We start from the raw sequence: 15,961 nt of genomic DNA, 5'->3' as shown, positions 1-15,961 counted from the left end.
CATATGTGCAGTGTGTCACGGAGAGCAGGTGGAGACTGTCAGGCATGGAAGGCTTGAACTTGCTGGTGAGTGTCTCGAGTGTGTGTAATATAAACTTGGGAGACATGTTATGTGCTGGAGGTGGGGCTGGAGCTAGCTCTGTGGCTAGAGTGAGGTGTGGTTGGAAGAAGTTCAGGGAGCTGTTGCCTCTCCTGACATTGAGAGGGCTCTCCCTCTGTGCTAAGGGATCTTTGTATGCAGCATGTGTTAGGAGTGTAATGCTGTATGGCAGTTAGACCTGGGCAGTAAAGGAGGAGGATATTCACAGGCTCAAACGTACAGAAATGACAATGATTACGTGGATGTGCAATGCATCCCTGAGTGTGAGACCTGGAGGGGGCTAGGTATACAATGGAAGGGCTGAGGGGAAGGTTGAGACCAGAGTGTATTGGTGTTGTGATGAGGAGAAATAGTTTGAGATGGTTTGGGCAAGTGGAGAGGGTGAGGGATGATAAATGGATGCAGAAAGTGAGAAGTGTTAACGTTGGGGGTACGACTGCAAGAGGCAGACCGAAAAAGACCTGGGACAAGGTCACTGAGTGTGGCCTCAGGGATAAAGGACTGAATAGGGAAGCTGTCAGAGATCGATCAGAATGGAAAGCAGCCATTAGGTGATCAAGGATGATGTATGCAAGCATGCTGGAGCCTTCAAAAACAAAGCAAAATTCTATTCAACAATCTCTTAATTATACGGACACTCCATATCCAGTCATGCTCCATATATGGACGTTAAGCCTTGGCTCTAATAGGTCCATATCCAGATTTATTTTTCTGTACCTGGACATAAAAGTTCCCGCATCGGCAGCCAGCCGTAGTACAAAGCCAAAGTTTGTTGAGTGGCTCACCAGCCTCTCTGTCCACATGCGGGTAACAGACTGTAACCCACAAACAGAGGAAACAAGGCTGTGTGGCTCCCTATTAAATGGTCAAAGTCCTCCAGTTCCCCCGGTCACTGGTAACATACTGGTAGCACGTGGGGAATACAGATCATAACCCATAAGCTGAGCAAGAATGGCTGTCCAGCTCCCAACTGAATGGTCAAAGTCTCCCGGCCTGCCCAATCACCGGTGACATACAGGCAGCGAGTGAGGAATACAGATTGTAAGCAATAAGCTGAGTAAGAATGGCTGTCAGACTCCCAACCAAATGGTCAAAGTCCCCCAGCCGCCTGGATAAGTCGGAAATTCTTGGCCACACACGGCTATCCATCTCCTTACCAAATGGTCAAAGTTGCATCACCGTCTGGATTACTCAGGCTCTCCTTAGGCCCATGATGTACAGGGACCCAGTGTTTCTGCCACGTTGTGACATTTGCCTGGGCGAGCGGAAAGGTCCCTTGCACCCGAAGGTCAGTGTGCCACTTTTTGCTTGCATGCCCATAGCCTAGTGTGGATAGAGACATGGCAATGCCATATACTCCCCAGGGATACCACATCTCAGTAACTGCCACTGTCTCTCCGCATGTGGAGGTGCTTGGCCAGGATAAAACAATGGTAGCTTCCACTGTTGCATTTGTGGTGGTGCCCTATCTTCTGCAGGCTTTAATCTTCCTTTGTGGTGTTCTCGTGTGTGCGATGATGGCCCCACCACCACCCGAGAAACACAAGAGGAGAGTTTTGACTCTGGAGAAGAAACGTGAGATACTGGGCAAGGTTGACGCGGGCTGTCCAACTCCACACATTCTGCGTGGATATGACTTGGAACATTCAACCTTGTTTGATATTAAGAAATCAAGAGGCAAGTTGACTCAGTACAGACAGGACTATGGCGATACCCCTCGAAAAGGCAATCAGCAGGTGATGTTCCAGCCCCACCATGCCAGCTTCGACCATTCGCCTTTGGTTTGGTTCTGCCAGCAATGCGGTGACGCTGTGCGTGTACATGGAACAAAGTTCAGGGCTGCAGCCAAGAAGTTTGCTTGTCTGCACAACGTACAAGACTTCAAGGCATCCGAGGACTGGTTCTTAAGGTTCAAACTTCGGCACTGACTTATTGGCCGTAAGGCACACAGTGAGGCTTTGGACACGGCAGCGGAGGATGTTGAGCCGATTCACCAGAAAGTGCATTGCCTGTTCAAGAAGGAGGGCCTTGTTCTTGGTCATGTGTACAATGCTGACAAACCTGGCCTGTTTTACTGCTGCTTTCCCATTAACACCCTGGCAAAGGAGACCGAGATGACCATGCCAGGTTGGAGGTTATCCAAACAACATGTCTCGGTGTTGTGCCGTGCCAATGCTAACGGGACGCACCGCCTCAAACTTGTTATTGTTGGAGGTGCAAAACAGCCACGCTGTCTGTGCAGGTTGATGGATAGCCTGCCTGTTGTGTGGTACCATTCTGTAAAGATTTTCAGAGACTGGTTCCACGGGCACTTTGTCAAGGAGGTTATCCGTTATCAAACAGAGGAACTTGGTATCCCTTGCGACCAGGTGAAGGCTCTCCTGATCCTTGGCAATGTCCCTCTACATCCATCAGAGAAGAATTTGGTTCCTGATAATGGCTGTATTAGGTGCATGTTTCTGCCACCAAATACAACTGCTCTCATTCAGCCAACAGACAATGGTGCTATCATGGCAGCCAAGATACTGTACTGTCGAAAGTTCCTCAACAAGGTGATGGTGGTGCTTGAGGCCGTGGAAGGGGTCGACACATGTCGGGGGCAGACCTTGGAGAATCTGTGGCATTACAACATCAAGTCTGTGGTGTTCAACTGGGTCAATGCTTTGATGGAAGTCTCAATCAAAACCTTGGAAAGTGGTTGGTCTCTCCTCCTTCAGAGATACAAGGCCATGCACGACTCAGAAGGATTAGACGTGGATGATTTCCGTAAGAAACGCAAGCGAGGATGTGGATGTCGATGACATGAGAGATTGGTTGGATGATGATGGCAGCGACCCAGGTTATCAGACACTGTCTGATGAGGAGATCGCCACTGCTGTCTCTGTGGGGCCGACAGAAGAAAGTGACAAGGACAAGGATGAGGACCGTGACTCTGGCCACTCCGCCATTCCATCACTCCCTCGTCTTGGTGCACTATGAGCCAGCATTGAGCAGGTGCTCAAATATGCCAAACACTCTCATTGCAACAGGGAGTTGATGCCACTCAAGCTGGTGATGGATTTGTAAGCAGTCAGGAATGCTGTCCTCCTCCAACAGAATCACCGCACCTATTGTCAGATGAAGATCAACTTCTAGGCCGTCACTCCCACAAGTGCCAGCCCCTTCTCCCCACCACCTCTACCTTCTTGACCCCAGTCTTCACTCTCGGACTCACAGTTGAGTACATCAACAGCCGTTGAGTCACTGTCAAATGTGAGCTTGCAGCTGTCTTCAGAGAGTCCTGAGGTGGGTAGGGCTCCATCACCTCGCCGCACGTCCCCACTCATCGGCCGGCTTCAGCAGATGGTTGGAGGAAGAGGAGGAGGAGGAGGAGGAGGAGGAGGAGGAGGAGGAGGAGGAGGAGGAGGAGGAAGAAGAGGAGGAGGAGGAAGAGGAAGAGGAGGAGGAGGAAGAGGAGGAGGAGGAAGAGGAGGAGGAAGAGGAGGAGGAGGAGGAGTTGATCTTTGCTAAGTTACTGTTAGCCACAAGACCACATGAGATAAATAGACCTGCTGCAGTTCTGCAGGTTATGACGCATGTTTGCTGATCACTGGGTTGTAAGTACTGTGGATTATTTTATCATTTTTACTGTTTATGCACTGTTTTCTTAGTGTTTAGGATTATACTGGATATTGCAATGTGTGTTTGGTGTCTAAAAACAGCTGAAAGACTGCAATCCTTCATTTATGCAACAGGTCAACTCTGGAACCGTCTCCCTCTGTCTGTATTTTCTGCTTCATACGATCTCCAGTCTTTCATACGCAGCGTGTCCAGGCATCTCGAAATGATCGGATCTTGAATTTGGCTCTCTCTTGTATTTTGTTTTTCTCTTGGAGGGAACAGTTATTGCAGACTCAAGGCCTTTGGTTCCTTCGTCCTAGCATAAAAAAAAAAAAAAAGAACAATGCCAAAATTAGGAGAGGTACTGTGCGTACAGGTAGGGCTTTGCATTTTTTTGTTGTTTATGCATTACTTTCTTAGTGATTAGGATTAGCAGTATATTGCATACTGCAATGTGTGTTTGATGTCTAAAAACAGCAGAAAGACTGCAGAACACTGCCCAAATTAGAAGGGGTACTGTGCATACAGGTTGGGTTATACAGTACAGCAACACAAATTACTGATATGTGACATGGTGCTTAACAAGCAGGTGATGAAAAATGGTACTTATGCACCCAGGAGGAAAATATGGAAGTTGAAAAACAAGGCAATAAGGGATGCCTTCCATAGTGAGATGAGTAGTGGTGGATGAACAGTGAGCTGTTGGCAGAAGTATCAATGAACAGTACAGGGCTCTCAAGAACAATCTCCCAAGGGTTACTGATTCAGGGTGCAGATGGACATGGGGCACCCCCAAGACATAAAGTAATCTGGTGGTGGTAGGATGAGGGTGTAGGTGCCGCAGTTAAGGAGAAAAGAAGGCTTTTCCAGGACTGGAAAAGGGGTAGCAACAAAGTAGGATACTTGGCTACTAAGCACAGGGCTAGAAAAGAGGGATGCAGGGCAAAATCTGAGTCTCAGAGACTTTTACTGGATAACTTAAATGGTGTGGAATGGAATATGATACTGACAGTGGCAAATCAGATGAAGGGGGAAAACAGGGATATCACAGGTGAGCAGTGTGTGAAGAATGAAGAAGGAATGGTTGTGGAGAAGAGTGAGGATATTAAGGATGCCTGGAGAAAGCATTATAACTGGCTGCCGAAAGAGGAGTCTGACTGGAACAGGGAAGGTCTGGAGTGAGCAGATCCAGTGTTTGGCCCTTGGCCTTTGATTGATGTTCCTACTGTGAGCTTGGCAATAGGCAGGATGCAGGTGGAGCAGGCAGCAGATGTGTCTAGGTTGACTACTGAAATGCTGAAAGACTCAGGAGATATGGGAATGGAGTTATAGTTACTGATCTGATAAATACAATTACTGTATATATGTGTTGTCTCAGATGACTGGCTGAAGAGTGTGATTGTAAATGTGTACAAGGGGAAGAGTGATGCCCTGGAATGAGGAAATTATACTGGTATAAAACTTTTGGAGTAGATAATCATGGTAATGGAGAGTTTTAGAAGGTACGATTAAAGAAAGAGTGAATACTAATAATGTAGTTTGGGTTTATGCCAGGCAAAGGAACCACTGATGCCATAGCTATTCATTGTTCGACAGCTTCACAAAAAAATATATGGGAAAGAAAAGGGATCTGTACTTTGTTTTTGTTGATTTGGAGAAGACCTTTGACAAAGTCCCTAGGGAGGCGGTGAAGTGGGCAATGAGAAAGCTTGAGATTGAGAAGTGGCTGGTTAGTGTCATTATGGCTACGTCCGTGGGTGCTTGCACCCAGGCGCGAGTAAATGAAGATCTGAGTGATGAGTTTTCTGTGATTGTTGGTGTGCATCAGGGGTCAGTCTTGAGCCCGTTGTTGTTTATCACAATGCTTGAAGCCCTCTCACGTGACTTCAGAAATGAACTCCCATGGGAGACATTGTATGCCGATGATCTGGCTTTGACTGCAGAAACTGTCAAGGAGGCAGAGGAAAGATTTAGGAAGTAGAGAGATGATACAGGGCACAAGGGCCTGAGAGTAAATGCAGGTATGACAAAGGTGATGGTATCTAGGGTTCGTGGCAGTACTGTCAAAGAAAAGGGAGAGTGGCCATGTGTGGTTTTGCCACATGGACATGGGAAGTAATTCCATTTTATGTAGCGTTTGTGATAAGTAAGGGCATAAGAGATGTAGCGGTATCAGAGGCAGACTGTGAGATAATGCTGATTTCATGTGTGTGGTGTGTTTGGGAGAGCATGTGGAGACTGAAAGGTGTGAAAGGACTGATCTTACTGGTGAGTCTCTCGGGTGTGTGGAAGAGTTTGAATGTATACTTGGGAGACATATTATGTGCTGAAGGTGGGGCTGGAGCTAGCTTTGTGGCCAGAGTGAGGAGTGACTGGAAGACGTTCAGAGAGCTGCTGCCTTTCCTGACACTGAGAGGGCTCTCCCTCTGTGCTAAGGGATTTTTGTATGTGGCATGTGTGAGGAGCGTAATGCTGAACAGCAGTGAGACCTGGGCAGTAAAGGAAGAGGATATTCCTAGACTCAAATGTACAGAAATGACAACGATTAGGTGAATGCACAGTGCATCCCTGAATGTGAGGCATGAAGTGGCTAGGCTAAAGATGGAAGAGTTAAGAGGTAGGATAGGACTGGAGTGTATTGGTGTTGTGATGAACAGAGGTAGACTGAGATGGCTTGGGCATGTGGAGAGGATGAGGGATGACAAATGGGTTCAGAAAATGAAAAGTGTTAACGTTGGGGACAGGCTTGCGAATGGCAGACCGAACAAGACTTGGGACAAGGTCATAGGGAGTGACCTCAGGGATAGGAGAGTGAACAACGAGGCTGCCAGAGATCGAGCAGTATGGATAGCTGCCATTAGGTGATCAAAGACAATGCATGCAAGCATGCTGGAGTCTTTATAAACAAAATGAAACAAAATGAAATAAATAATTTTCAAACATTTGATAATATCCACTGCAGTACCACTGTACAGTGCTATAGTCTTAAAATATCCTATTACCATTCTATACTGAATGTTGGATTAGTGGAGGGATTGGATTGATAGCTCAAGATGTAGTTAATGGGAAAAAGACTGAGAACCTTCAATATAGCTTAAAGGAAATGAAGTGATATCCAGTAGCAAAGGTTACAACACCTGCCAGTGAGAAATTACTAGGAAATACCTGTAAATACCATATTTACCATGTAATAATCCATAGAGCTTGTATGGCTTTGCACTGACCTCCAGACATAATTTTAACTAATTCAGCGATAACTGAGTTACTTTCTTTAGTTTAGGCATCAGTGAATATTCATTACTTAGCATCTACATTATTTTACCTTCCAATCCAAGGAATCTGAGGTGCAAAATTCATTTATATATACCAGATAGCTGATGGGAGTTTCACCACAGACTGTCCATAAGGTCTCTTGATAATCCTTATGGAGACATAGGACCACCTTATTTTGCATTTTTCTTCCATTTTTCCCCTTACCTTAACTCCTCTTGGGATTCTTTAACCCATCAAGTGCCAGCAGACTTTGGACCCTCATGGAGCTGTGGTGCCAGCCAATTTTTGACTTTTTTGTTTTTGTTTTTTGCTAAATAGGCTAAAAATGATGAGAAAACATGGACAGCAACCATAAAAGTGCTCACAGAGGTCATTGAGGTCAATTTTGAGGTAAATTCTCCCTGACCAGCAGCTGAAAAGTTTGGAGTAACACCTACAGACTTTATCGGCCGCCTCCGACACACACTGAGTTGAGGTTGGAGATCTTTGTTTTCTTCATCGGTAACTATGCTATTCGAGCCTAAAACACTTTAGCTGGGTATAGATGATGTATAGGGAGGCTGAGAGAGGCACGGGAATACCCCAGCCAATTTTTTGGTGCCTAATTTGAATGTTCGAATTTTGGCAAATATATCAAGTTGCCGACATACATGTACGTCAATGGCACTGTCTGCGCATATAGGGGCTGATGTACAAGTACGTCATTGGCACAGGGCGGGTTAAGTATTTTCTGAATATATCTTCAAGTTTCAATGTCTTTTATTTCTTTTAAAAGTACAGTGCACCCCCACACAATGAGAGCTCACATGGTGCAAATCACCTACAATCCAAGGTTAACCCAGAAAATGCTTATTTTTATTAAATGCAAATCTGCCAATTGAACTTCCCAACATGCGAATCGGCTGTATGATTCCATGGCAAAACTGGATTTCCCGCCATAACTATGAGTGTCGGGCTGGACTATGCATGTCAGTCACATGAAGGCAGATGACTGGCAATGAGCCAGATTCAAAATGGCAGGTGGCTGGCCAGCTATCTGCATGCCATCTACCGACTTTCCTGGGTAAACAGACACTTCTCCATATTGCCGCGAGAACACATGTTGTAGCTCACATCCTGTGGTCCATTTTAGCACCATAGCAGCACCCACCTGCTCATCATGGTCTCAGCTGTTGACTTTGAAGGCTTTATGGCACCTCCAGGAGACCTCAGCAATGACAGTGAGAGTGACAATGGGGCACCCCGCCCCGTGGGGCAACGCCCCGAGCCTCGGATACCCATCTCCTCTCTTCTTAACAAGCCCAGAAGTCACCTTAATAAAGGTTCATAGTGTTCTATTTGTTGTTTGATTTGCTGGTCCAACTAGAAGTACTAATAGACAAAGTATTAGCAGGGTAGAGTAGGCTGGAAGGAGACCTGAAGACCAAGCCCTGGGTGGGCTGTCCACCATATGCTATTTTTCCCATAAGTTCTTTGGTTCATACAATGCGAAATCGTAAAATGCAAGGGTTTCTGTTGCCCATAAACTTGCATTGTGTGAGGGTGCACTGTAGCGAAAAGCATTTTAAAAAGCAGTGTTGTTTACAGACAGTTGTCTTTCTTGAACAAAATTACTCTTATGAGCACCTGTTTATCCAAACTTTACCTAAACTTTCATAACCTAACCCAGACTTATTTATTTTAATCTAACCAATTTTATGGTAACCTAACCAAGCTTATCATATCTAACCTAACTTATCCCTTACGTAATATTGTACACAATTTTCTTGTGTACTGATAGATTTCTTCATACTCAAAAACACACTTCTGTACACCTTTACAGTCAATGAATCAGTTCAAAGGTAGGTAAAATTTTGTCAAAGACATGGTCCTATACCACCTTAAAGATTACCATTTTGGTTCTATTACTGTTTCAACCCAAAACAGAATTCGTCATTTTTCTCTTTGCCAATGGACAGTTCTCTCAATGACAAGAATTTTGAGTACCAACACTTACCACTGCAAGTCAATAATAAAGTCAATACATTTTTTTTCTTTTTCTGAAAATTCGGTTGGAAGCTGGTCGACACGGCCAGATCTTGTGGGTTATGAGTGCCTGCGTACATCTGTTTCCACTGCAGTTTACTGTTTAAGGCCACCGGCCAATCAGCAACATGATGTCAAGGGTGGCCATTTTGAATGAGTCATGGACAATGGACAATGAGTGACCTCTTTATATTTCACTTGTTTTAGGCCAATGATTTCAAACCTAATTTCGCAAAATAGGAAAGGCAGGCCTCTCTAATCAATAATTTGAATTTTGCCTAGCCATGGCAACTGTCGAGTGCAACTGTCCACCTTGTGACTTTGGGCTTTACAAAGTCATTGTTGATTATTTTGAAAATGACCATGCTTCTGTTAAATTTCTGAGAAATCATGGCATTCTGCCGTATGTTCCTAAAGGAACATTTGACTAATACTGTACACTTCAACACTTCTTTGTTGTTGCAACACATCTCTGCAGGCCACACAGGCAAACCAAAAGCCAGTGACTGAAGGTTAGCTTAATACAGCACTTGTTTACAAGGTTAGGTTTCGCTACATTAATTCAAATTTAGCACTGCCAGTTTACAGCATGGCCTTGGTAAACTCAGATAAAATCAGTAACTATGTACATTATTCTTTCTAGAACCTAATCATTTAAGTGATTTCTGTATGATTCTTATTGTCAAATTCATCGCTAATTGTCCATTTCAAGGGGAGGGGAGGCAAAACTAAAAAACATGCACCGGTAGTTTGTGGTAAAACTGACAATCAAAATCTGACAATAAACACCAAAATCGTTAGGTTCCACAAAAAGAAACAAAAAGTGAAGTTTTGGGTTGAAACGATAATTTTACCACAGTCTTTTTCCGCTTTTTGAAGTCCTGTACATCATGCATTTGCCACATGTTGCTTGGTCTACAAAGTATTCTCAACTCTACCAGCTTTCGCGGAATCTACCATAGAGGTAATGGGGTTTTTGTGCAGTTTTTAATGTCTCACATTCAAATCTCAGTAATTAATATCATTACAGTCATCCCTTAACATCCGCAGGGGTTAGGTAACAGAGACACCCGCAAATGTTAAAAATCCACGGATATCTGCTACCCCTCCTTAAAAACACCTCTGGACCCCCCATTTTCTTATATAACTAAAGAAAAACCCAAAGTGCATGTTTACAACCACTTTATTTAATACAAGAACACTAAACAACTACTTTATTTAATACAAGAACACTAAAAGTTAAAAATAATGATTATTGTACTCCTGCATGGCCTCTTCTGACTACTGTGCTCATCCCAGCTCCCTCCAAAAGGAAGAGTGTTACAGTATATTTCATTCACTGGATAATGCCATTACTGTACTAAAACAGCCACAAACTGTGCCTGGGATAATGTTACAGTGTCAGCAGAGTTCTGTCAGGACTCCATATTATAATAATACAACTCATAGCATGATAGATAGATAGACAGATAGACAGTGTAATAGATAGGAACATCAGCCTAGGTGTGGGAATAGGAAATGTGTCAGTGAGAGCTGACGAAAGAAAATGTGTCCGCATTTCTGTACGGAATGCCACACAAACACTACATCACCAGAAACGCTACATACACACAGACACGCAGGCTTCTCGAACATTCACATGCGTCTTGCACACGTGACACTAGCCCTCCTAGGGCAGGATGAGAGTTAGACAGCAGAAGGGGGCTAGCCATAGAACCGAAAGGTTGTGGAGAGAGGAAATAAGAAGAGGGGTCCTACAAGAACTTGGCTAGTAAATATACGGCCCTGTGTAATATATACACTGTTCAACTTTGACTTTCTTTGAAGATAATAAATCATAATCAAGACCCTGTATCCATCTTTAACTTCTCCTGTCTTCGACTGCACGATACCTAAACCAAATCTCAAGATTAACATATTACAAGCTCAAGATTCACATACACTAATCACTCCAATATCCAGAGTAACAGAGCCATCGGTAGGTCCGGTTATTGGTTTCGTCCGGATATTGGGCCCCAGCTTATGGACTTGTACTTATGGACCCTAACTCAGAGAAACACCTATACAACTCCCTCTGGACATGCATAGCACTTATTTAACACCCAAATCACATCAATAAGGCACATAAATGACTGAAATAAATGCAAAAGAAACATAAAATGAGGGTTTAGAAGTATGTTCATACATTAATAAACATTCTGGTACTTATGGACCCTAACCTAGCCTAACTCTGAAAAACACATTCCTACTGCACATGCATGAGGTAAGTATAGTATGGAAAAAAGTACAGTATGAAAAATTCTGGTAAGTATAGTATGGAAAAAAGTACAGTATGAAACATTCTGGCTACTTACAGCAAGTCCCTGGCCACCTCGATGAATAACCGCCTCCTCTCGGACTCTGACAGTAAGAACGATTTCCTGAAGCACTTGCAGTACACTCTTCCTGAAGTCTTGCACTGAACTTAGTCAATAACACACAGAAGTCCGTTCTCTTCACAGTGTTCACTTTAGTCCAAATAATGTTCCAGTTTAATTTCGTGTTGCACATTAACTTTTCCCAATTTTTTTTATTTTCCAAAGCCAAAACAAAGAAGTTTATTTACGTTAAATTTTGTTTCCACTGAGTCTTTTCTCTCAACTCGAAAATCTTAACACAACACACCGTTTTTTTCAATGCACAACACTCAAAATTCCCGTGTGGTCTAGTGGAGAAGTTCTTGCTGTTTATTCACAGCCAGAGTCCGAGAGTATCACTGGCAGGCGACCAAGGGGTGCATCGCTGGGTCGTGGTGATGGCGTACCCACTGCAGAAGACTCTGAGGAAAGCCGCAAACTCACACTGAGCGGTGACTCCACCGTAGCTGATGTGCTGGGCTGTGGCTCGGAGCATGAGGGCCTGTCTTGGGGAGGCAACGGAGTGGAGCCAGGGCTTGGCACAGCGGGGGTCACGGGCCTGAAGAAACTGTCAATCGTTGACTGACGCAAGGACCGACGATTCTGGAGATTGATGATGCGCTGCCTGAAAGCACGCACTTCCTCCACGAGTTCCAAGGGCCCCATCTCCCTGTCGCAGTCTGGGTGTTCCAGGTAGTCTAGGACGAACTCTAGATGTTCCCGGAGTGCGCTCAGCTTGGGGATGGCTGGAGTAGTGTCCTGCTGAGAGGAGTCCGCATCATCGTTGCCTTCGTCGTCGGAATCTTCAAGTTCGGGACTGACACCAGCAACCGAAGACGCGATCTCGATATCAGACAACGTCTAATACCCAGGATCGCCCTCGTCGTCGTCCAACCACTCACGAACATCGTCCACATCAACAACGTCGCCGTGCGTACAAAGACGTGCATGGAAGTCATCCACGTCAAACCACAGAAAATCGTACTCCACATCCGTTCCGAGAAGCAGACGAGACCAACCATTTTCAAGAGTTTTCACAGGGACTTCCTTCCATGCACTAGCCCAGTTGTACAGCGCAGACTTGATGTTGTAGCGGCGAAGGTTTTCCAAAGTCCGCTTGCCTCGAGTGTCACGTCCTTCCCTGCGCTCGTCCTCGAGAACAACCATCACCTCGTCCAGGAACTTCCGACGGTACAGGCGCTTTTTTGCCACGATCACTCCTTGGTCCATGGGTTGAATGAGAGCAGTCGTATTAGGTGGCAGAAACATGCACCTAATACGGCCATTCTCAGCAACCAAGTCCTTGTCGCACGGGTGGGCAGGTGCATTGTCGAGCAGGAGAGCCTTTACCTGGTCGCGAGGGATTCCCAGTGTCTTCATCTGGTACTGGATGACCTCCTTGACAAAGTGACGGTGAAACCAGTCTTTGAAAATCACAGCTGTGAACCATGCTTTCAAAGAATGGTACCAGACGACAGGAAGGACATCCATCACCCCACGAAGGCACCGAGGCTGCTTTGCACGGCCAACAACAACGGGCTTAAGCCGGTGCATGCCGTTAGCACTGGCACAACACAAAGCAGATATCCGTTCCTTGGAAAGCTTGCGGCCAGGTACACGCTTCTCCGTCTCCTCAGCTAGAGTGTTCGTTGGCGGCGAGCGATAGAATAGGCCAGTTTCGTCTGCGTTATAGACTTGACCGAGAGTGAGGCCCTCCCTGTCGATCAAGCCTTTCACCTTGTGCCGAAGCTCGTCAACTCCATCCTCGTTAGCGTTCAATGCTTCGCCATGTGCTTTACGGTTAGTAAGGCCATGTCGCAACCTGAACGCGAAGAGCCAACCCTCGGATGCCTTGAAGTCTAGGGCGTCGTGAAGCCTTGAAAACTTCTCAGCAGCAGCCTTCAGCTCCGTTCCACGTACCATCACACCAGCTGCACGTTGCTGTCGGTACCAAATCAACGTGGATCGGTCGATTTCTGCAAACTTGGGGGTAAACATAACCTTCCTTTCCACGATGCGTTTGCTTCGCGACGAGAAGTCAGCCGTGTACTGCATGAGTTTGTCTCGGGAACGTTTGATATCGAACAAAGTCGACCGGGCCAGGTTGTACTCGCAGAGAATGCGGGAAGAAGACCAACCCGCATCAACTTTCTCCAATATCTCCCTCTTCTTTTCCAGAGTCAACACCACTCTCTTCCTTTTCTCAGGTGGGGGGCCATCATCACACACACTAAGAGGAGGCCCGAGAGCAGCAGGAGGCCTTGCAGCAAGTACGGCACCACCACAAGAGCGAGGACGTGGGCAGCCATTGCGAAGAGCGTAGGTCCAGTCGCGGTGAGAGACAGGCAGGAAGTGGGGAGGATGCAGCGGCGCTCTATCGGACATCGGAGGAATGACGAACCAAAACAATGCTCTCCCGCGGCGCGCGCGGCAAGTTCAAATTACGGACGGCAAAAAATTGATTTTTATTTTTTATTTTTTTTGGGTTTTCGGACCATTTTGGGAATGTTGGATCCCAGGACGATAAGGTCCGGGTAGTGGGGATGTTCGGTTATTGGGCGTCCTGATATTAGAGTGATTACTGTATATAGTTGGTGGCAGCAGTGGGACCATAAACCGCTAGTGGGTATGTTCATAGAAAAACTCCTCTCTAGGAGGAGAGCAAGATGGAAATGTACAATTGAAAATTATAATGTACACATTCATTACATACAAGGCTAAATGAATCTAGTAGCTGATGCATTATCCAGGAACCCGAAAACAATTCATGTCGCGGCATTAGATCTCAAAGGAAACATCCCAAACCATGATGAAATCGTGAAAGCACAAAGACTTGATCCAACATGATCTAAAGTTATATAAAAGTTAGAAACTGGAGATGACATACAATTACCCAAACTACATGTACCACTAAAACAATTCACAATAATCAATAATGCCTTATACAGGATCAACCCAGGACAACCAAAATGCTGAAGAAATAATAAACAATTAGTGGTACCTAATGACACGATACCCCAAGTATTACGAACAATACATAATAGCCCACATGCAGGACATCCTGGAGAGGATAGGACATTCAAACAAGCCCAGTTATCATATTACTGGTCATCATTACAAAAAGATATAAACAAGCATATAGACAGATGCGAATCATATGCAAAACACAAAGGATACCCAATCACACCTGCACCTATAGGTAATTACCCTGTACCACATCAACCATGGGACGTTGTCGTGGTTGATTTACTCAAGATGCCATTATCATACACTAATAACCAATACCTATTCGTAGCAACAGATAATTTTTCCCATTATGTAATTTTAGCCCCAATTATGGATAAAACAGCAGAAACAGTAGCATAGGCAATAACAGATAATGTAATATGTCACTTTACTACCCCAAAGGTACTAATAAGCGATAATGGAGGTGAATTTAATTCTGATATCTTACAAGAAATATGTAAATACAATATCAAAAAGGTTAATATTTTACCCAATCACCCAGCATCCAATGGGTTAGTAGAGAAACAAAACAGAAGAGTATTAGATGTACTACGACACATTCTCCAAGAAAATTATGCAAGCTGGGATGATTGGATTCTCAGAGTGGAAGCATCATTTAATGGATCTATAAATAAATCTGTAGGAGACACATCACATTTCAGTATATATGGGACAGATAAAAAACTACCATATGAAATTCTATAAGGTGAAAATCTGCCCATATACAACTACGATGATTACTCTAAACTCCGTTTACGTGAATTCCACGACATACATAAGAGAGTGAAAAAACAATTATCGATGTCCAAAGAAGAAATGACAAAGGCATTCAACACAAAGGCAAAAGAATCGCCTATCAGCTTAGGAGACACTGTCTATGGTATCATTCATAAAAGAGACAATAAATTATCCCCAAAATTTGAGGGCCCATACAGTGTAATTAACATAAAAGCAAACAAAGCCGTAATTAGGTCACTGTCAAGTGGCAAAGAGAAACAAGTTCATATTGACCATTTAAAATGAGTTTCATGGGAATTATCCAATAATTATACAACCTTGGATACCACCGAACAACTGAACATAACTCATGAAACCAATCAAGAAAACAACAATAATTACATGAATAAATTAAGGTCGCATACCAAACAAACATAGGTGCAACTGTTCCAAAAAAATCTACAGTACAACACTTACATGATTTAAATATCGATTTAAACTCCTTCTATAAATGAAATAACAAGCAAGTTATTGTTCTCCGTTACTCAACCTTAATGCACATCATCACTATTATTGACCACAGCATATTAGAAAATTAATAATTTTTTTTTTCGGTAGGTAACGATGAAGGGACTTACACCATAGATTCTCCTCTACATAGCAAGAGGATATGCCCACTTAGACCCCCAACACATAGTACGGCAAGGATACCTTACAGCTCCAACGACGACGACGTCAATCGTAAAAGATGTCATGAGTATTGAAATCAGTTTGGATTATTTCTACGAATTACCTACTTATTTAGAGAACATCGCCAAACCCATGAGGACCCTGGACTTCATGAT

The 15,961-nt window shown here is 44.4% G+C and overlaps 1 protein-coding gene across 1 annotated transcript in view; it reads right to left on the bottom strand.

Moving 5' to 3' along the window:
• Nucleotides 1–902, bottom strand: part of LOC145403744 (signal peptide peptidase-like 2B) — a 173,895-nt gene extending 172,993 nt beyond the window's left edge. The window contains exon 1 of the mRNA XM_080275422.1: nt 885–902. Coding sequence (XP_080131548.1) covers nt 885–902 — 18 coding nt within the window. The remainder of the gene's footprint in view (nt 1–884) is intronic.
• Nucleotides 903–15,961: the final 15,059 nt, after the last annotated feature.

This window comes from Coenobita brevimanus, chromosome 61 (assembly GCF_032717465.1).
Source record: "Coenobita brevimanus isolate Jiangsu-jjx chromosome 61, ASM3271746v2, whole genome shotgun sequence".
Lineage (NCBI taxonomy): Eukaryota > Metazoa > Arthropoda > Malacostraca > Decapoda > Coenobitidae > Coenobita > Coenobita brevimanus.
The sequence above is the reverse complement of the archived record's forward strand: the minus strand, read 5'-3'. Positions and strand labels throughout refer to the sequence as shown.